At 46.8% G+C, this 25,056-nt stretch overlaps 1 protein-coding gene across 3 annotated transcripts in view; it reads left to right on the forward strand.

Moving 5' to 3' along the window:
• Positions 1-25,056, forward strand: part of ULK4 (unc-51 like kinase 4) — a 1,725,799-nt gene that overhangs the window by 921,867 nt on the left and 778,876 nt on the right. For all 3 annotated transcript variants that reach the window (XM_085631567.1, XM_085631566.1, XM_085631568.1), the window contains one exon: positions 14,548-14,596. In XM_085631567.1, coding sequence (XP_085487693.1) covers positions 14,548-14,596 — 49 coding nt within the window. The remainder of the gene's footprint in view (positions 1-14,547; positions 14,597-25,056) is intronic.

Consider the following 25,056-nt stretch of genomic DNA (forward strand, 5'->3'; position numbering starts at 1 on the left):
TTGGGGTTCATGTTTGCTAAGCGTAATATTGCTCGACTGTGGGGCTCCAGCCGCCCGCCAGGGCTTCGAGACTGGTGTAATGATATGGATACAGCGATGGTGGCAGAAAAAGCTGTGTACATTAACAGGGGTTGTCCCGGGATGTGGGGAAAAGTTTGGGGAGCCTGGAATAAGTACAGAGGCTATGTCTGTGAGCCACCTGCACCCACAGGAGAAGAGGATTTGGAATAAAGTTGGGGGAGGGGAGGGGAGAATGGTTGGATTTGTAATACTGTCAAAACATGAACAACCGGTGGCGTTAACACGTGTAATATAAAGGGATACTGGGACAGCCATTGATACTACATGGTTATGTATTATGAGAGGTTATTGTGCCCTAAATTTAATAAAAATATATATTTTTAAAAACTGTTAATTTGAAGAAATCAATACCAGAAAGTGCAAAATATCACAGATTGTTCATTGTTCCTCAAATTTAACAAAATCAAGGGGGCGTTGACACGTTTCGGTGGAAAAACAGTACTAGACCACCTTCTTCAGGACAGTAGTACAAATCTCTCTAATTAATAATGCAGTGTTCATCAAAATTCTATGGTTGTTGCTATAGGGGTAAGTGACCCTTTTGACCCTCACAGATCTGGTCATGGACACATAATGTTGATTCTGAGGTCTATAGTCTCCTAACAAATCCAGGTAGAAATACTTTATAAAACCTTGAGTGAAATCTCAATATTCAAATCGACAATCCAGGAGAAGATACTGAGGACTAATCAGCCCTCCAAATGAATGTATGTCCAGGAAGTAGCTACCATCTCAGGAACATATTCATTAGTTATTGTGTGTCTTAATCGCTAGCAAGGTTACCGTTCCACGTCCTCCTTCCTGAAAAGCCCCCCTAGCCCGCGATATAAGGTGTTTTCCTTCCACACCAGTAAGCAAAGATCCGGAGAGAGCTGCTTCCAGTCATTTTATGACTGACTTTTTCCAAAAAATGTGTTGAAGCTGTTTTTGAGACTTTGTCTTCTACTGTGATAGGGATGTCCCCTATAAAGTCAGCTTGTTTTAAACCCTGTGCCCCTTTGTCTATGGTGCTTGGAGGGGTACCACAACTCCAACCCCTGCGAAGACTGCCACACCACGGACCAGAAGCTGTTACGGGACTGCTTTTTGAAGCTCTTCGCTGCCTGATGTCAGACAACCCCGCTACAATCAAGATCCCGGTTGCATGGAAGGTCACTGGTTCCACATACGGAGTGGCTCTCGATGTTCATCAGTCATCTCAGAAGCCGAAGCATTCTTTGACTTCACAACACCAGCCCAAATTTAACACAACACAATCAAGGCCTCACTCCCACACGTCCACCGAGGTCCAGTGTTCCCCAGAGCTGGTGCGACACTTATCCAACTCGAAGAGTTTTATGAGGCCATGCACATTCATATTTGGGAAGCCCAACACCTCTGGAACACCCTTGGTACTTAGATCCAGTGTCTGATCCAGAGCAGAACTGCCTGTAAGACTGTGACATTTCTCTGAGATCACACTAGTGCTGTCATTTCCGGTGCTATCAAAGCCTTGCGGTGGCATTGGCCCCATCGTCATTCCCGATTCCAATACAGAGCCAGATAGGCATTGGTCCAGCGCTGGCCGAAACCATGCCCTCTGAGTTGGAGCCCGTGCCTTTATCTTTTGACAGGCCTGGAAAGGAAGATTATTGGTAGGGGTGTCAGAACCCTAATGGTTACTCACACCTCCTTGATGAACCTGTGGACAACTGGTATGAGGAACTGGTTGATGCCAACGGATTGGATACCTCGCTCGATTCTGGCTTGGTCTCACCTCCTACCGTGGCCATGAAGGAAGGGGCTTCCTTTTCCATGGCTGTGCAAAGGGGGGCTAAGGTTCTGGACCTTAAGCTGGCTTTGGTGGCAGTCAAGAGAAACTTCTTGACAGAGATGCTTCAGCTGGGAGCTGCCCCCTTTGAACCTCTCCTCCCATTTAATGAAGCCTTTACAGATGTTTTGCTTTGGTGCCTGGTCCACACTCTGCCTTGGCAGCAATTGCCCACACGACAATTGCCCACCACCACCGATTGCTCCTGGGGTCCCCAGTTTCACCTAGCACCCCACCCCAGAGAGCTTGGTTGTCCAAGCCTCCATCTCCAGAGTCAACCCTGGTGCATTCCCTACCACTCCACTGGATAGGGAATCAAAGATAGGCACCTTTGACAAGAGGATGTTCTCTTCCACCAGCTTAGCACTTCGGGCATTAAAAACTGCGTGCCTTTTGGGCAGATACACCCACACAGTATTAGTTTCAGTTGCACAAGTGCTGCTATTGGTCTCATAGAAGGCCAGAGTCATACTGTCACAGGTGATTGCATATGGCAGAGACACAACTAAGTTTACTCTTCGCTGTGGCCTGGACATGACCAACTTGCTATGCATAGCAATTGCGACGTTGGTGGCACTCAGATGCCACTCTGGACTGAGAATCACTGACTTTTCGGGGGATGTCCAAGCTTCCCTTGTGGACTAGCCGTATCATGACTTCCACCATTTTGGCGAAAAGGCAGACTCAGAGCTGGAGTGCTTTAAGGGCAGCCAGGCTTCTGCCAGGTTATTTTGCCTCTACATGCCCCACCAACCCCAGTCAATTCCGTGGCTACAGTATGGGCTACCAACCGCATCCTTCCCCACCCAGCCACCAAGGCCAACAGGCTTCCCAGCATTTTCAAGGCCACGGACATGGTTCCACGACCCAGTCCGCCACAGCCTCTAAACCCCATTATTTTGCTCTCATACCATCAGGGGCACCCAGTGGGGGGCAAGCTCCTGCCACCACCTGCACCATTGGCAGTCCATAACTTTGGACAAGTGGGTACCCCAGATTATTTATTGAGCTTACTTCATCCTCTTTTTAGTAACCCTGCTACACATGCCACCATCTTACTATCTTCTTACCACTGGCTGATGGAGAACCACCTCTCTCTGTTCCATCTTTAACTACAGACTCTATTGGCCAAAGGAACTATCAATAGGGTGCCGGCTCAAAATTAAGTTGTGGTTGTTAATCGTGCTACTTTCTGGTGCCCAAAAAGGACAGAGGCCTTCACCCTATTCTAGACCTGCACCCTCTCAACTTCTTCCTGAAAAAGGAGAAGCTCAATATGCTCACATTGATCAGGTTCTGTCTGCCCTCGACCCTGGAGACAGGATGGTAGCGCTGGATTTGCAGGATGTCTTCTTCCATATCTCTGTCAGGCCTACCCGCTAGCATTACCTGCAGTTCAGGGTAGGTCACAGGCATTATCAGTTCACCGTGCTTGGCCTTACCAGCGTCCTTGGGTGTTTTCCATGGAGAAGGTGTTGGTTGTAGCTCATCTGCGGAGATCAGAGGTTCCAGCCTTCTATTACCTCAACAATCTGCTGTTGTAGGCGGGCTCATGCCAGGCGGTCATCTCCCATCTCCAGAATACTGCCTTTACTTGCTTGGGTTCACTATAAACTTGCAGAAGGCACACCTGAGTCCCTCCCAGATGCATCCTTTTATCGGCGCTGTTATGGACACAGACAAGTTTCAGGCCTGTCCTCCAGAATGGAGAGTCCAGAATATTTGAGATATTTCTCCAATGTTTTCAGCCCCTATCCTGGACTTCATTGAGATTACCTCTGAGGCTGCTGGGTCTCATAGCCTCCTGCATTCTGCTGGTGAGACATGCCCGCTGGCATATGTGGTCTCAGCAGCAGGACCTGCAGTCCCAGTGGGCGCAGCATTATGGGAACCTCTCCGACCTGGTCCAGATCCCGAACGGACCTGCAAAAGATGTGCAGTGGTGGATGACAATCTGTAATTTGTCATCAGCAAACTCCTTTCCTTTTCCCAACCAGAGCTGACTGTAGTGACAGATGCATCACTCTTGGGAAGAGGTGGCCATCTGGGAGAGGTGTAGATCAGAGGGCTCTGGTCTCCGGTGGAGTCCCAGCTCCACATTGACTTGCTGGGGCTGAGGGCGATCCGACTGACATTGAAAACCTTTCTTCATTCGATCAAGGGAAGGCTAGTGCAGGTGTTCACGGACAACAGCACCGTCATGTGGTAATGCAACAAACATTGTCGGGTGGGGTTGTGGACCCTGTGTCAACATGTCTGTGGACATGGCTGGAATGTCAGGGTGTTTATCTGGTGGTTCTACATCTGGCGGGCTCTCTGAAAGCCAGAGGGGACTAACTCAGGTGTTGATGCCTAGCAGATCACAAATGGTGTCACCATCCGGAGAACACTTAATGTCAGCACTTCTGCATGCTGAGTTTCTAAGGCAACTCTTTTTCAGAGATACTTTTCATCCCAAGTGGAACTCAGGCCTCCTGTATGCCTTTCTGCCAATATCACTCATGCCCAGAGTTCTCAAGAAGATCAGGCACGGCTGGGCCCAGGTTTTTCTTGTGACACCGGATTGGCCGGGGAGAGGCTCCTGAGTGTCTGTCCTCTAATCAGGCTGCCTTTTTGGGAGAAAATACTGTTACAGCAACCAGCCAGGTCTTGCAACTGGACCCGTGCACACTCCATTGAGCGGCGGCAGTTGCCAGTTTTCAACCTTCCTGAGGATGTTTGAGATGTCATTCTGGCAGCCAGGTGTTCCGTCAACCAACACAATATATTCCTGCCATTGTGAGACACGTGCGTCTTTGTGTGCCTCCAAAGATATTGATCCCTTTGTGCACTCTTGTCCAGTTTTATTGTTTGTTCTTTCCCTGGCCCGGCAAGGCTTTGTTTTCGGCACTGTAAAAGGTTACCTTTCAGCTTGTTCTGCTTTCCTGCGGTTGCCAGACCAACCTTCTTTGTTCAAGTCACCCGTGTGACTAGTTTTTTAAAGGGACTTCAACACCCGTTCCCTCCACAACCATTCATTCATGCACCAATTGGATCTCAATCATGTCCTGACCTTACTGATCTGTGCGCCCTTCGAGCCTCTACACAACTACTGTTCCCTTTGTTTACTCACCATCAAAATGGCTTTTCTGGTGGTCATAACTTCGGTCAGGTGGGTCAGTAAGTTGCAAGCATTTTCTATGCACCCTCACTACACGACATTCTACCTGGACAAACTGGTACTGAAAACCTCTGCCACCTTTTTTCCAAATATAGTAACATCTTTCTTGTGGCCCAGAATACCACATTGCCTGCCGCCTTTGCCCCTCCTCACCCTTATTCTGGGTGAGTGATCAGCTCTTCACTGGGTACGTCAGGATACAAAAAGGAGAAGCCGTGCAGAAACGGACCATCTCACACTGGATTGTTCTCCGCATAAAATCTGCTATGAATTGGCAAAGAACAACTCCTTGAGGGCATGCATGCTCATTCCATCAGAGCCAATGCTGCGACCATTGTGTTAGCTCGCTAAGTTCTGGTCTTGGATATCTGCCAGGTTGCAATGTCGGCATCTCTGCATACGTTTACTGAGCACTACTGCTTGGACAGTCAAGTCCGTCTGCACTTTACCCGACTGGTTGTGCAGGACTTCTTAGTCTAGTTTGTTAGCAGACCCACCTTCAGGGAGGTATTGCTTGGGTATCTATTCTAAGGTAAGGAATCAATGGCTAGAAGTCTTCGGTAACTACTTATCTGTTAGGGACTATATATAGCCGCAGATTTCTTACCGACCCTTCTATCCTCCCCTCTCTGAGAAAGGATTTCTCTGTGTAGGGTAACCCTTCTGAGAGGCTTAGTCCGTGCACACTGGTGCGGAAGGGGCGCAAAAAGAAACTGATGCCAGCACGCTTGGGTGGCTACTATGTAGGGTGTGTAGTCCTACGATTCTACATACTGGCGCGCAGAGGTACTGCTCGAAAGGTTTCTGCATCCGATCTGACGCATGGGGATTAGTTTATGGAAAGGAATCTGCAGCTAGATTTAATCTGTACTAGAGAAGGGATTACTGAATCTAGGTAAGTTGCCCATTGGTTACTCACCCTGCCTGTGGTTCCATGGAAAATTGCATGATGCCACATAATGCTCCATGGTGTCCCCCATGCACCCGAAGACTATAAAGCCGGGGAAGCTAAACTCGTTATGGCATTGTTCAAAGAGAAATATACTTACATTTTGTTTCCAGTCCTTGGAGAAGGAAACACTCACATGTGTGCCATTACAGCTCATCTCCCCGCCAGCTTAAATAAACACAAAAAACGCAAAAAAAATTCAAAAGCATACGACAAACCGACAAGGGTTCTGCCTGTAAAGTCGGGGAGTCAGAAGACAGTGCTCTCCTTCAGAAATGCATCATTTTATAGCCTATTTTACAGTGAAAGTCAATGGAAATTGAAAAGTCATCAGAAGGTGAGCAAATAGAGAAATTAACTTACCAATCACAATACAGAATTATAAAACGTCATCTAACGCCACCATTCCTACACTAGCCCCCTAACTGCATATTAATGTACCCTATTCTAACCTAATGCCTTAGGATGTGACTGTATAAACTAGTTGCAAAACAATGGAAGTCATGCAAGTAACAGCTACTAGCAGGAAAGGTTTTGAATGTTGCAAGGCCTTCTTGTTTCTTTGAGAAGAGCCTGTCAATGCAAAGCAATACAAGTGCACATATTGGTTATGTGCTGTGAACAGAATGAAAACATACACTTTCATGGCTGCTTTAGAAAAAAAAATGGAGTCCAGGCCTAATTCGGACCTACTGATGTCAAGCACTAAGAAAAACACAGTCCTGTTAAATGCAGTATTGTCATTTCACTTCAGTAATCTTCATAATATATAAAATACGTTGGTGAAAAACATTTACACAAACAGAGCGTTCCTGGGTGGATATCGTTGACCATTTAGCTCTGTTAAGCATGGATAATAACTCTCCACCTCACAGTTTCCAGGCTTATTCCACTAGAGGAGTCGTGGCAGCAACTTAAGCTTTGTCAGACAGTGTCCCGGTTCACAAAATCTGTGAAGCAGTTTCTTGGTCCTCTGAACATTCTTCCACCAAACAGTAACAAAAAGCTCTTTTCAGTAAGACTGTTCTACATTCTTCAGATGTGTTTTCTCCTTAACCCACCTCGAGGTTGCGTTAGTAGCTGTAACATCCTCCCACCACCCATCTTGAGTGCTCAAGTGTTTTTTAGGTCGAGCCTAGCGCAGCGCGCATGCGCTGCTCTAGAAAAACGATCTCTTGGAATCACTGTGGACTTTCCACACGTCTTTAATTGGTTTTTGCGGGTGTCTTTCTAAAAAGACAGCATGCAATTAGGCAAAGGCGGCTGCATGTCCCACCTTTCCCAGTAAATGTATCTGCCCACGGCCTACAGCTTGCGGTTACGATATGGGGCGCCATCTGTTCAGGGTCATATCATCATCTGTTTTTAATTAGAGCGTTCGCGTTCGCCACGCTGCCGTGCTCACTCGCCCCCGCTTCTCTCGCACCATTCTTTTTAACCAGCTCTCCCTTCACATGCCACATGCACACGCACAGCCCTGTCAATGCTCTGTTTGCAATGAGAAACTTGTGCATATGCTGTCATGCTAGGCCCGTTGCAAGGAGGAAGGCAATCTTAACTTTAAGGCAAGCACCCTATTAATCTTATTTTTCACCTCACAACCGCAGCGCGTCTCCTCAGCCTTTCATCCTACTAGAGGCCGATGAACTAATTAACATTCATTTGGTTGGCAATAAACATCTGTTACTCGGCACCAAGATGCAGCATACTCCAGCCCCGCCTGCACTTGCACACTGGGATAACTCACTTTCACCTTCTTTCAATTCGGCTCCTGATTTTCTATACTGTGCTTTCATTCTGATTTGGTACTGATTTGGTACTGGCATTATATAATAGGAGCCAGCGGCGGTGCGCAGGCTGCCATCGGTTAGGTTACATTTCCAGACCTTGCCGCTTTCATTAGAAGGCGCGTCCCCTCCACCCCACCTCTACAAGAGTGCGCTTTAATTTTCTCTAAAACAGAAATGAACAGAAACAAAATTAATTGTGGTGACATCTTACATTTCAGCCGAATCGTCAGCACCGTCTAATGAGCGGGCCTTGGCCAACAAGCCTTACCTGGAAGGCAACAAGCAGCTGCTACAGTAGTTAAAGCTCCTTAAAGGCCACTCATGTCTTGGGGAGGAAGGGAACGATCCTCGTGGGGTTTCAGTAAATAGCTACATGCTGAACCATTTGTTGACCGGATGATCATGCTTCTGGTTAAACAAAACAGAAGAACCTTAGCAATCAGCATGTTACCCTAACTGTTGTGGAGAAAAACCAAACATCTACAGCAGGTAGGCACAGCGTAACAGAGTGCTTCTTTTCGCTCCCCCACCTCGGAAGTCTGCAAGCACTTCTCCTTTCATTCCTTTTTATTTTTTTGCATTTTGTAGCGCAAATGAAGGTATCAAAGCACTTTACATAAGTACTAGTTCCATTACAGAAATCTGCCTGGTGGGTGATAATGTGCTGCATTGCTAAACACTTATAAGGTCCCAAAGGCGAGACCTATTGGCTTCCTTCCTCTGGGTTACAGTCTCTGTGGGGGTGTGGAAAGTGGATGAGACTGACATCGTTGATGCTGTATTATGTACTGGGCTTGCTGCTGTGTACACCCTCTGATTCCTGGGATGATGGTCAGAATCTTTAGCCAGTACTCAGAGTAGACTTGCAGTTTTGATCAATGGGCTCCAATCTTACCTGAGGGATTGCTAACAGGTGTGGCGGGAGGTACACTGGGGAGGCTGACCTCAATAATGTCAAACATCTGACTAATGACGGGAACTCTTTCTTTGCACCCTATCACAATTCACTGCACGTCTTGCAGTTAAATATGTCCCCAGTCTGTGCCTTTGTACAGACTAGTGTATAAGTTACTAAAGTTATCTTCCAAGGGTCTTACCCTCCTTTGTGATCCATGGAAGGTATCTACAATGGCATTGAATATAAGGTTAATAAAGGATTACCCCTCTGCAGTTATACCAACACCAAGCTGATCTTCCTACCCATCTCGTAAAAAACATATCTGAAAGAGACACGTTAGTGATAGATTCCTTACCTTAGAATATCCCCAGGCGTCAGACTGGATCCGTAAAGTTTTCGCTAGCAGTACCTCTGCGCGTCTTGTGGCTCTGCATCCGTTGCTGGTGTCGTATGCGCTGAGATGACATCACAGAGACTACTTAGGCTCCACCCATGCGCGCTGATGTCAGTTCTTTCTTTTTCCGCGCCAGTAAGGACAGATCCGGTTAGAGCACGTATCTTAGTCACTTTTTGATCATCTTTTTGAGACTTTTTGTCTCCTGTAGGTTTGAGTCTACTTTGGTGCCCTAGGGATACCTGGTTTTAAGTCGAGTGGGGCTTGCTGTCGCAATATGTCGGTGGCGGACCCCCACGACGTCTGTCTCTACTGCCTGGAGCGTGACCTCGACTCCCGGGTTGTATGGACTGTTTGGCCATGGCCCGAAGGCCTTGAGGGAGCGGTGCCGGAAGCTGTTTGTGGTCCGGCACTCGTCCCCGTGCCATTCACGGTCCAGGGGCTGCTACAGAGAACGCTTGCGGGACCACTATCATCGCTCCACGGGCTCCAAGTCTTCACCCTCGGATAAGAGACGACACAAAAAGAAGTTGAAGAAGCGTTGTTGCTCTCCGACGTCCCCCTGTCGATCCCCGGATGCGGACGAGGGGGACAGGGAGTCCCGCAACCTACCCACCTTACCCGGGTCCGTCGGCGACTCCCGCACAGGTGCAAGAATTTCTTGCTAACATGGCGCCACAGGATCCTGCGCCGCTGGCTCCGGCCACGGCGCCACAAGGTCCAGCGCTGCCGGCTCCGGCCCCAGCGCCACCCTCGGCTCCGCCTCCGGCAACGCAGTGGATACCATTTGTTCCGCCCCTGCCCAGGTTCACGGACACTTTTGTCCCTACCTGGGATCCGCATTGGGACACGGCGCTGGTCCGGCCCCATCTGGCGCCGTTCCCAGTGCAGTTTGTTCCTTCCCCGGTCCCTGCCCTGTCACCGCAGTCTGTCCCACATACGGTGGAGGTAGAGGACAACTGGGAGGAGTCCGAGGACCCTTTTGCTCATCAGTGTGACTCAGAGCAGGACTGGGCGGACGAGTTAGAGGAGGCGGGCGGCATTGACCTCTCCTCTGACCAGGTTTTGCCTCTCCTCCACCTACCATGGAGGAGGGCGCTTCGTACACGATGGTGCTCCATTGGGCCGCTGAGGTCCTCCACCTTGAGCTCCCGACGGTGGCTCTGAAGACTAATCTCCTCACTGAGGTGCTTCAAACGGCGTCCACTGATGTCTTACTGAGCACTTGGTCGCGGCCAGCCACAGGGGCCCCGGTGGATGAGAATGTCGCCAGGCGTCATCGCCCGGCGCCGGGTGACCCTGCCTTTCTGATCACTCATCCTATGCCCGAGAGCCTGGTCATCCAGGCTTCGACATCCCAGAGTGCTTTTCCAACGGTTCCGCTGGATAAGGACTCTAAGAAGCTGGAGCAGTTCGGCAAGAGGTTGTTCTCGTCGGCCAGCTTAGGGCTGCGGTCGGTGAACACTGCATGCCTCTTGGGCCGCTATTCCCACGTGGTGTGGGATGCCGTTGCACAGGTGTTGCCTCAGTGTCCTGAAGAGGCCCAAGCTGTGCTGTCTCAAGCTGTTGCAGAGGGTAAAGATGCGGCTAAGTTCACCATTCGGTGTGGTTTGGTCACCGCGGACTCACTAGGTAGAGCAATTTCTACGACTGTGGCGCTTCATCGCCACGCCTGGTTGAGATCTACCGGGTTCTCGCGAGATGTACAAAGCTCACTCATGAACATGCCCTTTGATTGCACCCACCTGTTAGGCGATAAGGCCGACAGTGCGCTGGAGCGTTTTAAGGACTCGCGGGCTACGGCCAAGTCCTTAGGTCTTTCCACGAAAAGCCCTGCCACTCCTTATTTTTGTTCATTTCGTGGCCACGGCAGGGGCACCCAAGCATGTTCCTTCAGCAAGCCTGTGCAGAATCAGCCTCCGCGCGGCCACAGATGCGGCTTCCGCAGGGACGGGTCTGGGAATCAGCGTGGGGGTCAGTCCACCTCCACCTCCGCTACTTCTACCTCCAAACCTTCCTAATCCGAGCTTTGAGGAGCACCCCATTCCAGTTGGTGGCAGGACCCGCCATCACCTCCCCCACTGGCACGCTATCACATCGGACAAGTGGGTGTTGCAGATCATCCGCAAGGGTTGCTCCCTTCCCTTTCAGTCTACCCCTCCAGCCATGCCACCTCGGTACCACCGCATGTCGGCAACTCTCCAGCAGGAAGTTAAGACCCTCTTGGCCAAGGGGGCCATCAAGTGCGTTCCTGGGCCGGAAATAGGGAGTGGTTGTTATTCCCACTACTTTCTGGTCCCCAAGAAGGACAAAGGGGGTCTGCGTCCCATCTTCGACCTCCGGAACGTCAACCGCTTCCTCCGGGAGGAGAAGTTCAAAATGCTGACTCTGGCTCAGGTCTTGGCTGCCCTCGACCCTGAAGACTGGATGATGGTGTTGGACTTGTAGGATGCATATTTTCGTTACCTGCGGTTCACGGTAGGCCCGGGGCATTTTCAGTTTGCCATGCTCCCCTTCGGCCTTACCAGCGCCCCTCGGCTGTTCACGAAAGTGATGGCGGTGGTCGCAGCTCATCTGCGCAGGTCAGGGGTGTCTGTCTTCCCCCACCTCGACGACTGGTTGTTGAAGGCGGGCTCGCCCCAGGCAGTCTTCTCCCACCTTCAGACTACGGCCGACCTCCTGCATTTGCTGGGGTTTTCCATCAACGTGCCGAAGTCGCAGAAGCTCCTCTTCATTGGAGCGGTTCTGGATTCAACGCGGTTTACGGTTTATCCTCCCGAGAAGCGAGTCCGGGATATTCAGGCTATGATTCCGATCTTTCAGCCTCTATCAGTCAGGATGACCCTCCGGCTCCTGGGCCTGATGGCCTCCTGCATCCTGCTAGTGCAACATGCCAGATGGCATATGCGGGCTCTGCAGTGGGACCTGACGTTCCAGTGGGCGCAGCATCAGGGCAACCTGTCCGATCATGTCCAGATCTCGGAGGGCAATGCACGACAATTGCGGTGGTGGCTCACGAATCGCGATTGGGTCAATGGCAGATCCCTCTCCCTTCCCCAATCGGAGCACACAGTGGTGACGGATGTGTCCCTCCTGGGATGGGGAAGCCACTTGGGAGAGGTGGAGATCAGAGGACTCTGGTCTCCGGCGAAGTCCCGGCTCCATATCAACCTTTTTGGAGCTTTGGGCGATCTGACTTGCACTGAAGGCATTCCTTCCCTTTGTCCGGGGAAGTGTGGTGCTGGTGTTCACGGACAGCACTACCGCTATGTGGTATTGCAACAAACAGGGCGGGTGGGGTCATGGACCCTATGTTAGGAGACTCTGCTCCTCTGGACGTGGCTGAAACATCAAGGCATTACCTTGGTGGTTCAACACATGCCAGGTTCTCTGAACGCCAGGGTGGACGAACTCAGCCGTCGGTGCTTGATGGATCACGAATGGCGTCTTCACTCGGAGGTGGCGCAAGGTCTCTTTCAGCAGTGGGGAGAGCTTGGTTAGATCTATTCGCCACCGAAGAGAACGCGCAATGTCATCAGTTCTGCGCATTGGAACTTCCAAGACGGCATTTGCTCAGCGACACTTTTTTGTCGCGAGTGGAGTTGCGGTGTGTTGTACACCTTTCCACCTATACCACTTCTGCCCAGAGTGCTGAAGAAGATTTGGCGCGACCAGGCCCGAGTCATCCTTGTGGCTCCGGATTGGTCACGAAGATACTGGTATCCTCAGCTACTCAGCATGGCGATCGATCCCCCGATCCGTCTGCCTCTTCGGGAGGATCTTCTGTCGCAGCAGCAGGTGACGGTCCTCCACCCGAACCTGTCCAGCCTCCGCCTCCATGCGTGGAGATTGAGCGGCGACAGTTGACAGCTTTCGATCTTCCTCCCAAAGTCTGTGATGTCATTCTGGCAGCCAGGCTTCCTTCCACTAAGACGGTATACGCCTGCCGGTGGAACAAGTTTGTGGCATGGTGCAAAGCACAGTCTGTGGCTCCCCTTTCTGTCTTTCTGTTCCTACTATCCTTGGCCCAGCAGGGCTTTGCTCTGGGCACTATCAAAGGTTATCTTTTGGCCATCTCTGCCTTTCTAAGGCTTCGAGATCAGCCTTCTCTCTTTAAGTCCCCGGTTGTTAACCGTTTCCTGAAAGGCATTACGCACACGTTTCCTCCCGTGCCTTTCATAATGCCTCAATGGGACTTAAATCTTGTCTTGACCTATCTGATGTGCGCTCCTTTTGAGCCCCTTCATACCTGTCCTTTACCTCTTCTCACTCTCAAGACGGCTTTCCTGGTAGCTATCACCTCTGCCAGAAGAGTGAGTGAGCTCCAGGCTCTTTCTTCCAAACCTCCTTTCCTTTCTGTTCATCCGGAGAAGGTGGTTTTAAGGACCCGCCCTTCTTTTTTTGCCAAAGGTTGTCACCCCCTTCCACATCGGGCAGACCATCACTTTGCCCACCTTCTTTCCGCCTCCGCATCCTTCGAAAGAGGAAGAGAGGCTCCACAGTTTGGACCCAAAATGTGTGCTCTCGTTCTATCTGAAGCGCACACAGCAGTTCCTGGTGGATGACCAGCTCTTTGTTGGCTACGTGGGTGCCAAAAAAGGTCGGGCCTTGCACAAACGGACCATCTCTCGGTGGGTCGTTCTGTGCATCAAAGCATGTTATTCGTTGGCTAAGAAGGAGACTCCTGTGGGGCTGCGTGCCCATTCTACCATAGCAACGGCAGCCACTACTGCCTTGGGATGCGGCGTTCCCTTGCAGGATATTTGTCAGGCAGCTACATGGGCCTCGCTGCACACGTTTACCAAGCATTTCTGCCTTGACAGTCAAGTCCGGAGAGACAGCTTCTTTGGCCGTTCTGTTCTCCCTGACTTTCTAGTGTAATCTATTCGCAGACCCACCACCGGGGTTGGTATTGCTGGGGTATCTAAGGTAAGGAATCTATCACTAACGTGTCTCTTTCAGATGCACAAGTTACTGCTTGTGTAATGATATATCTGTAAGAGACATTAGTTAGTGATAGATTCCTTACCGCCCCACCCATCCTCCCCGTTCTGCGTACTGATTCTAGGGTTAAGGTCATCCCTTTCAGGGCCCTAGTTTAATGGCACCAGTGGTCAGTTTCTTTCATGGCTCTGCGTTCCTGGCGTGGAAAGTCGTTTACAGAACTGACGTCAGCGCGCATGGGTGGGACCTAAGTAGTCTCTGTGACATCATCTCGGCGCATACGACGCCAGCGACAGATGTGGAGCCGCATGACGCCACCTACTGACGCGCAGTGATACTGCTAGCGAAAACTTTCCAGATCCAGTCTGATGCCTGGGGATATTCTAAGGTAAGGAATCTATCACTAACTAATGTCTCTTACAGCTATATCGTTACACAAGTAGTAACTTGTGCTTTACATAAATAGTTTTGCAGTGAAAATTAGAAAAAGTTGTCTATAACACTTATATTTATATTTTTAGGATTGTTGAAGAAAGTCAACTCGTTCCAGTTCTTTTTCAAGTGATTTTGGTAAGGCAATTACATTTTTTCTTGAATAAAAAAAGAAAATGATGCCATTCACTGTCAAACTGCTTGCCACTGTTATAGGAGGGAAGTGTGTTCACGATGGCACCCAAAAGAAAAATATGCAGGTGCCAGGTTTTATAGTTGACTGTCACATGACTTTTGACAATGTCAAATGTATAATTTTTCATGTCCATGTATGTTATGCAGGTCACATTGTTAAGGACAACTAATTACCAGTACCAAGATGCTGTTATTTAAAGGCTTTCCAGGCAAAAATCTTGAAAGTGAAGCAATGCAGTCTTAGCATATGTTTGGATCTTGAAAATCAGAATCTCTGCATTTTCATGCTAATGCATGATGCTCTTTTTTTCTTTTACTGTGACCTCGGCCTTTCATTTCAAAGTCTGTGAATTTTTTATAACTGAAATATTGCATTTTCATTTTTCATGTGTCACTCAAACAGGAATACTCGTGGTTATGTAACGGTGAATAAGATCTGAGTTTTGAGAATCGCGTCATCGCTCTGTTCATATTGACTGGAGTTCAAGGGATGACTTGTTTCCAGTCTCCTCTGGTTAAACCCATAAATGGTGTTCAGAGATTGCAGGCAGAATAAAAAGGGGGGGGCTCAAAAAATCACATTCACTATAAATAACTATAACTCGCCACTGTACCATGCACTGTGTTCTAGCTAATAATATAATTTCTGATCTCATAAGTGTTTTATTTACTGCAATAATTTCACATGCTATAACTTCGGTAATATCTAAGGGAATAGGTAGTGCATAGAGTAGGGGCAAGTTATAGTTAATTTTGTGTGGCGAGTGAGGTGTCAAGACTGTGTACGCAAGTGCGCAAGTGATATTGATTGATAGGTGGTGCGTAAGTATAAATGTGAGTTAAAATTATGACTTAAAATAATATGAAAGTGGTGTGTAAAAGCTAATTTCAAAAGAAGTATAAGGAATTAATTTGTTGTGCTTGTGTAGTTTAAGGTGTGTTTGGCACAAATAAGATATAAATAAGTGCGTAAGTGGTGCATAAATCATAAATTCAAGAGATAACTAGTTTTACAAACTGGGGTCCATGGACCCCCCAGGGGTCAGTGACACATTCCCAGGGGGTCCGCAGGCAGCAGTTTTAAAAGCACTGCAAAGTTCCTTGTAGAATTAGCAGTTTTTGAGCAACAATAAAAGTGTCAAGATAACACCAGTGATTAATGTACCTGCTGTAGAGAGATGAGTTTTGTCCAGTGGCAGGTTTGACTTATCTAATGTAGCACAGAGGGTTAATATGCCTGCTGCAAAGAACGTGTGCCATGCATTTTAAAAAACAGTATTTTATGCGCATAGGTCAGTGGGTTACTGCTTTTGTCACAGATTCTTTTGTTACTCTGCAGCTCATAAGAGACATTCATAATCTAGCACAGTGACCTATAAACTGTCATCAAGGAGCTGCTTACACACTGCATGGTATAAGTTAGTAACTTATGTTTTTTCCCAGTCTTTCATTATCCTGATGCTGGTAAAGGGGTTTATTTGGATGGAAATACATTTTTATTGTTAGTCAATGCTAACCACTGTGTTATGTTCTGAATCCTGGGTTTGTGCTTTTCCAGACCAAGCGCTCTTTAAAAATGCCTACCAGTATGAAAGACATGTGAATCCTACACCTTGTAGTCCCCTTTGCCTTATGTAACATTTTCTCTACACTGATTTACAAGTATGATTCATTGTCTCTATATCTGTGTGATGTAAAATGCTCTGACATCCTACAATGGTATGAGAGATGCTATAAAACAAATGAAATACATGTGACAGATGTACTATGGAGAAATGAGAGGCACTGTTGAAGGGTGATAATAAGGGAATCCTTGAAGAACCCCAAGAAAGATTGTTGTATCCTGGTGCATAGTAAAGTCATCATTTACTATTCTTTGTAAGCTAATACAATTCAATATATAATGATAAGTGTGTTGCAGAATGCACCATTGTATCCTATATTTTCTTGGGGTGTGGGGGGGGAGGGGAAGAACCTCCCAAAGCCCCCTTTGTAGTGGTCAGGCTCACTCATTGCACTTGGTTTGCACTGTATGGGGACTGGTCTTAAAACATTTGCCAGGGCTGCTTTGGGTTTCCACTCTGGCCCTGGCCCTGGCAGGGGCAGGAGCCTTGTACTGCGAAATAAAACTAACCATGTAAAAGTTAATCACGGATATGCAGCTCCAACCTTCCCATTAAAATGTTCAGTTTTTTTAAAAATCTTTCAATATAAAATACCAAAATCCTTAGTAATTTAAGTATTTCTTTTGTGTGCATATGTATGTTTATTTTTTTTTTTAAATTACTCTTTTAATGTTTGAAATTTAAATCATGCAAATTGCTCTGGGTCCCTGGCTTCCAGTGGTGAGTCAATGGGGGTCCTCAGGAGTCAAAAGTTTGGGAACCACTGCTGTAGAATTTCTAATGTTTGTGGAGCCTAATTTAGGTCTCAAAGCTAACCTAAAAATTGTTTTCCTAACTAGAACAGACATATAACTTTTGTTTGTTGTGTGAATTTCAATGGTTTTTGCTATGTTAAGAACAATTTTGCAATATTCATCCAGTGTACTTTAGTGGAGTGTGGTACAGCATAGTGGAGGATAGTGTTGAAAAGTGTATTCTGGGACGGTATATTGTGGTATATTGGAGTGGAGTAAAGTGGAATGAGTTATAGTGAAGTAGTGTATAGTGAAATGGCATATAACGGAGTGGTGTAGAGTGTAGTGGTATACACTGAACTCGTATACAGTAGAGTGGTGTTTATTAGAGTGGGATAGTATAAAGTGGAGTGTGATGAAGTGGATTGACGTTATGTAAGCATTGTAAAGTGTATTCACGTACAGTGTAGAGGTGTAGAGTGTAGTGGTATGCACTGAAGAATTGTACACTCTATGGGTCTATATTGGAATATCATTTATTGAAATAGCGTGCAGTGCAGTGGAGTGGCGTACAGTGGAGTGTGGTACAGTGGAGTGACGTAAACTGAAATAGCTTACACTGGAGTAGGGTATACTGTAGTGCTATTGTGTGGAGTGGGGTAAAGTTTAGGTTTGTACACAGTGGGCTAACGTAAAGTGGAGTGTGGTACAGTGTAGTGTTGTAAAGTTAAATTGCATAAACTGGAGTGGCGTTTATTGGAGTGCTGTATAGTCCACTGGGGCTGAGTGTTGTACTGTAGACTACAGTGGGGGTAGAGTGTTATAGAGTACAGTACAATATCGTATAGTGAAGTAGTATAAAATAGAGTGAAGTACCATCAAATTTAGTTGTGTAGCGTGTTATATATTTGCATTTAGTGGTGTTAACTATTTAGATGTAGAGTGAAGTTCTATATAGTGGAGTAGCTTATAGTACAGTGCCGTCCAATTGTCATACAGTTCCTGCGAATCAATTAGGACTGTGTATCCGGACAACATAACCGTCAGAATATGGTGACTGAGTCCACACATATCATCAGAGTGTGTTAGCCTAAATTCCTAGCTAGCTCACAGTGCGCTATCTGGACCCCCTAACCCTACCAGATGGTATTTTCAACCTCAAAACATGACCACTCTTATTCCCTATGGAAATTGTGGAAACAGATCTGCCCTTTCGTTGTTACTCAGACATGCCGAAGGGAGACACTAGAAAGATATAATTTAGCTTTTCAAACATTTATTGAAACAATTGTATTCTTGTGTAAAAAAGTGTGAGCTGCAATTATTGAAGGATTACACAAAGCATTGTAACCAGCATTACAAGAATGGTGTAGAAGATAAACAGTTCAACCATTATAACATTACAGTGTGATAACGATTATAATTGTATACTCCTATCCTATTTCCTACCTGCAGTTTCAAGAGCATACTGGGAGTACCTTCTGCCAGATCTCTTGGGGCAACCGAGACCCCCATAGTTGTGAATGATGTATCAGGAATCCGATCGGGTGTAGAGCAGGCTACCTACTTCAGCAGGATGAAGGCTAGCGCCAGCGAGGCTGCATGTCAGGCGCTGCGTTCCAGGATATTCTCTGCCGAAGTACTCCTCTCCCCAGTTTGGCTCAAAGGCAGTTTAGATAACAAAAGCCTGTTCCCAATGGTATCAGTTTCAAAGGTGCATCTACGATGAAATTGTTTGTCTTGAAACTCAGAGCTGTTACCAACAGGACAGCTAAATACATGGGCATTGTGTACAGTGTTCCTCATCCTTAGATAAAATGTACAGACTACATAATAATATGCTTACTAAGAAATTTGTTTAGAAAGAGATGCCAAGTTTAAAACGTGTAAATAAAATGAAGAGTTGTGCACAGGCCCTGTTGTACTTCACAACACAATTGAGTTGGGTCAATTATAGAAGCATACAGTGTAGTCACGTACAGTGGACTATAACTTAGTGGAGTGGGGCAGAATGTACTCTTGTAGAGTGAAATGGCATCAAGTTGATTGTGGTACCGTGCAGTGGCGTTTAGTGCTTTTCAGTACAATGTAGAGTGTAGTAGCGGAGGCTGGAATAGCATACACTCCAGTAGTGTACCATCAAGTGGTCCATAGTGGAATAGCATGTTAGTGGAATTTCGTAAATTGGAGATGGGTACAGCGGAATAACGTTGATTTGCGAGCAGTGCAAGTTTAGGGGCGTCCAGTAAACTGTCATATATGAAAGTGTAATAGAATACAGTGGTGAATAATATAATGGCGTATAAGTGTACAGTCAAGTTGGGTCGAGTAGAGTGTAGTAGCATCCAGTGGATTAGCGTAGAATGTAGTGGTGTGTATTGTAGTGTTGTGAAGTGGAGAAGCATACTTTACATTCCATACAGTGGAGCAGTGTGAACTAAACAGTTAGACAGTGGAGTGACGTGGTGTCAAGTGGGGTGTGTAAATTAAAAGAAATGTGGGGTTAAAATGTGTCCAAAGATGGAAATGTTTTTTGCAAAAATATATACAATTTGCTTAATTTATTTCAGTGTGTGTATTGCGATTCATTCAGATTTGATTAAAACAAGGCTGGATTACATATTATGGTGCACAGATGCCTATTGTGGGTAGTGCAGGTCATTATTGTAACTGTTTTAGAACTTTAATTTATTTAAAGTTTGTGAGATCAGTTATTTTGCTGTACTACCACGGTACATAATGATGCTAAATTGTTTGCTTATTGGCTAATGATTGCCTTTACAAATGTTCAAGGCACGCATGTTGTTTTTAGGTAGACTTTTCCAGTGTTCGGCTTTACGCATTCGGATATAGGTAAGTAATTGGTTTGGTAATTTTGCCGTACCTATTACCACTTTACTAAAGTGGTGATAGGTTTTACAAAATATTTATACATTTCTTTATTTTTTTTGTATAAATAGAGAGTTGCTCAGTACTACGAGGGTACCACAGAATTATTTTGTATGGTTACCATTGTTGCAAATTTCTCTATTTTTTTGTAGCACTCTACAGGCAACAGCGTTGTATTTTAAATAACACAGTTATTTTTAGTAATTAACGCGCTACTCTGTACTCTTTTCAGCATATGTAAAATGTTAAAATTGGAAAAATACATTTTAGCACACTATATTTACAAAATATGGTGTGTTATAGTTATTGTCTAAATTTCTCATGTTTTTGTTTTACATTTTTTTTTTTTTGGTAGAGCAGTACTCCTTAATCTAAAAAAATATAAACTTTAAAATATTTATCAATACCTCTTACCACTGCAATAAAGTGGTAATAGGTGTTGAAAAGATACCAAACCTAATACTTTTTTCTTCAAACTTGTTTTTATTAGCATTTTCTTGCATAATAAGAGAAACAAAAAAAAAATCAAAACATTGCTGCATTATTTGTCCGTGAGATGCCCCGACCAGCCAGCACCAACTGGACACTTTTGCCCAAATAACACACCTACATTGTACAACCTACAGTGGTCCAGCCTGGGCACGCAGGCCTACCAGGTGCCCATAGCACTATCCGCTACTTCACAAGAGCCCCCTCAAAGTAGCTCCACTCTGCTCAGAGTACCCACTTCTACCAAAGGGGTCTCCATCATATGTTATCAGTGGGGGTTTATCATTCTCCCAATTCATGTTATCCAATTGCTCCTCCATCTCACTCCACATTTCTAAATCCTGCTCTGTGTTCTCATCCGTCCACACCTTTTTCAGTCTGCACTCCTCTGCCACAGTTAATTTCCGCAAGTCAGTCAGCCATTTATGCCCCAGTGGAGGTTTAGTGCTTATCCAATGATTCGCTATGTACCACCTGGCCAGTACCAGTAGACGTCTTTACTGGTCCAAGTCCATTAGGTCTTCTGGTCAGGATACTAATTAAGCTCTTTTGCTTGTATCATAGACACTTGATAGTTAACGGAATTGGTTGGACCCCATTATTAATCTCTCTACATCTTTTTGTATTGTTGTTTCACTAATGTGTAAATAACACTGATTCACTTATGTCACTTGGTCACTTCATCCACTTCATTCCATTTTGCTTATGTCTTTCAAACTTTGACATCCATATAAGATATGATCTATAGAGAAAAAGTAAGAACTTACCTCTCTGACAAAATCATTTGTGCTTTGTGTTCAAATTTCAATTTGTAAAGAAATGTATTTCATGTATTTAAATGGCTTCCTCATGATTACGCTCTCGTGCACGTAAAAGTAATTGTCTTACCCGACAGAACCATTTGTAGCTTTCTTTATACATACCCAGGTTCTAAGGGACATAGGGTCACCCCATTGTGTTTGTACAGTACAAACCCCTAGCAGCTCAAACCTATACCTCATCTTCCTCCCTGCTTTGTGAAGTGGTAGAAGTCAGAGAAGGCAATGGCATGCCATTCTTTTATACCTGGTCCCCGTGACTTCCAGGAGCATCCTCACCACTCCAACCCAGTAGGCTACCAGTCCATGACATTCCCATGTCTTGTGAAGGAATTGAACCGGGGACACGCTACATGTAGGGCATACATCTATACGGTCAGGGAATATGCTATGTAGACGCTGCAGTGGAAGATAACCACGATGTAGGTAGTAAAACTGAGTGAGATTAAAGCACGCATTACTATTGGTGTCTTTCACTTGGGCACAAGCTTGTTTCCAGTGAACATCTGTAACCGGGTCCTCCAGGTCGACTGTCCAACTAGTATGGGTAAGCCCTGTATCAATACGCTTGACAGCCTTCAGTGCCACATACAGGTAGGAAATGAGACCCCTATTAGAGTCCGGATCTAGTAAACTATCAAGAGTATGGGACTCCTCCAGAAAGGCAGACCAGAACTCCCTTAAAATACCATAATGCTGCGTACTGCAGAAGTCCGGCCATGTAATATAACTGCAGATCTGGGAGCCCCAACCCGCCCTCCTCCGTGTCCAGTTTCACCCTACTTCTCTTACCCGCCCACATCAATGACACCAATAGGGTATTGAGCTCTGTAAACATAGCCTTTGGTAGGTCACAGAAAGAGTTCTGCATCACATAAAGACAGCGGGGAAAGAGTGCAATTTTACTTAAACCCATCCTGCCCAACACTGAAACAGGTAGTGTATTCAAGAACCGAACTGATGTGCGCAAGCTATCGATTACCTTTCCCATATTAAACTCATATTGGGGATCCTAGCCTTAGGCAATGTGGCTACCCAAGTACCGGAACCCCCCGTTTCCCAAGGTATTCCCACCTCTTGGAGATCCGCCTGCAGCCACTAACGGGAAGAGGACCGTCTTATGCCTAGTGACGCGCAATCCCAATGCCCTACTGAAATCCTCCAGCATTGCCAACAGCACTGGTATCAAAATTGCCAGCAGATATATACAAAAGAGTGTCTTTGACATACAGTGGCACAATATGCACCATGTCCCCAATAAGTATCCCCCACTCCCCCAATGTCTGTCTTAGGCAAATCTCCAGTAGCCCTATAGTCAAAGCAAAGCGGGCTGGGGACAACGGACAGCTCTCTCTTGTGCCTCTCTCTATATAGGAGACCTCAGACACTACCCTACCCTTTCACACCTTCGTGGTGGACTCTGTGTACAGAAGCCGTACCCACGCCAAAAACTCTGGGCCTACTCCCATATGGCCCTGCACCTCCCACAGGTACTCCCAGCCCAGGGTATTGAATGCTTTCTTAATATCTATTGCCACCAGAACCGCTTTAATGGCCATCTTCTGAACCAAGTGCATCACGGGGGACAGAAGCCGGAGTTTCATATGGGTACCCTGCCCCGGCTTAAACCCACACTGATCATCCCCCACCAGGTGCATCACAACATGCTGCAACCTCAAGGCAAACAGCTTGGAGAGAATCTTTGTGTCCACTTCAGCATGGATGGCGGCCTATAGGACCTCGGATTATCCAGGTCTTTGTTCATCTTGGGAATCAACACAATGAGGGACTCCTGCATAGACGACGTCAGTGAACCACGGCGCATAGCCTCAAGGAACATCTCCAGGAACTTGGGGACCAGCAAATTGGAGTAAGTCTGATAATACTCCACTGGGACACAATCAAGTCACAGACATTCTCTATGGGCCATGTCACGGATGGTTATGCGTATTTCGTCCTCCCATATCTCACTGTCTAGTCCATCCTGCTGGGCCTCCGTAAGCCATGGCAAAACCACTCTATCTCAAAAGGCTAGCACTTCCTGCCACACGCCCATGGTATACACACCTGTTCCGTCTGCCCGGGTCAAGGACAGAATTAACAGGGGATTTCTTTACCGCTTAAGTAGCCATGCAAACAGGTGCCCCAATTTGTCTCCCCTCCTGGTGCAGCTGCTGTCCCTAGTCTCTCCTCGGATAGCAGTCCAGCCTGTCCCACAGATTCGCTACGCTGTGCCTCTATCAATGTCCCATCCACCACCCTCTGGCTCAGCACCCGTTGCTGGAGACAGGCCCATTCCTTCTCACCTTTAACAAGTTCATGTTCCATCCTTTTTCTAGTGTCGCAAAACTTAGGCTCTCTCCACTCACCACTACCATCAATGCATCCTACTCTGTTGCCCTCACCGAAGCAGAATTGCAATTATTTGCAAAATACCCCACACAGTCTGAATCTCCTCCTTTATAAGGGGGTACCCCAGCGTCTCAGGGTGGAGAATCCACAATGAAATTCTGGGATGCTGTCCCCCTAAACCATATTCCTACAGCAAGGGTGCATGGTCTGACAGGAACTGTACCAAATACCAAGCCCCCTCACCATTGACCACACCGTCATCTGATACCAGTTATCTATCCAGTTGGCTTTCCGCGACATGGGCGTGGTATAACAAGAGAACTCCCCCTGTTTGGATGTAGCTCCCTCCAGACGTCCTTGCAGTTCATTCGGTCCATCATCTCCCTAAGCTTAGTGGTCATACGGGGCTTAGTCCCTACTCTGGGGGGAGTGCCTCTCTAGTCTTCCATCCAGTATACAGTTAAAGTCTCCTTCCCAAACTATGGGCATCACCACATATGGGAGCAATTGCTTGCGATTGTACCAAAGAACTCCCCATCTTCTACATTTCGTGTGTATACATTAATGAAACACACCTCCACACCATCCAGCAGCCCATACACCATATCTTCCCCCTGGATGTGCCAAGAACCTGCGCAGTTGGAATAAAACCTGTGGTGCCATCCCTCTCGAAACCCCGCTGGCGTAGCTTGGGTAAGTGAAGGAGAACAGCTGGCCCCTCGATTTCTTATGCAATGTCTGCACCTCCCCTCCAGTAAGTGTGACTCCTCTAACAGTGCTATATGTACACCCAACCCTCATAAATATGCATTCACTCAGTAGTGCTTAACAAAATTGATCATCCCCTCACGTTCCAGATGACCATGTACATTTGTCTGTACATTACACCATGCAGTACATGCACCAACTACCAGCCCTGACCAGTCCCCCCCCTCCGCCCAAGCACAGGCAGCCACTGGCATTCCATCTCTCCTACACACCCCAAAAGTGAGCACCGTGCATCAACATGCTGCCTTAATCAATATGAACAACTGCCCCCACCCCGGGTAAACACACACTAACTCAAACTGCATCTCCCCTCCCATATCAGATTCCCTCCCCCTACTTGAACTTGCTAAGTTAAATGCCAGAGACTACCGTAGTATGCAGTGGAGTAGGGCTACATCACCTAGGTTCCTGGATAGTTTTGTGGGGTCAGCTTGGCCTTGGGGCCAAACCACAAGTGATCTGCTCGGGGGACAGTCTGACCCCAACTGTTCTCCACTATACTCCCCACACATACCACCAACAGGGGTCCACACGTCACACTCACCTACTCCCACACCACACAAACTGTCACACACTCACCACTCAAGTACAACAGCTAAGAAGAAGAACAACAACTGAACAACCAAGAGGGTAAGGAAGGAGATAGAAAAAAGAAGGAAAAAACTGAGGGGGTTGACATGGAAGATCCTTCAGCACCCTTCCACCATGTGCCGCTTCACATACTGCAT

This window comes from Triturus cristatus, chromosome 10, assembly GCF_964204655.1.
Source record: "Triturus cristatus chromosome 10, aTriCri1.1, whole genome shotgun sequence".
In the NCBI taxonomy this organism is placed as follows: Eukaryota; Metazoa; Chordata; class Amphibia; order Caudata; family Salamandridae; genus Triturus; species Triturus cristatus.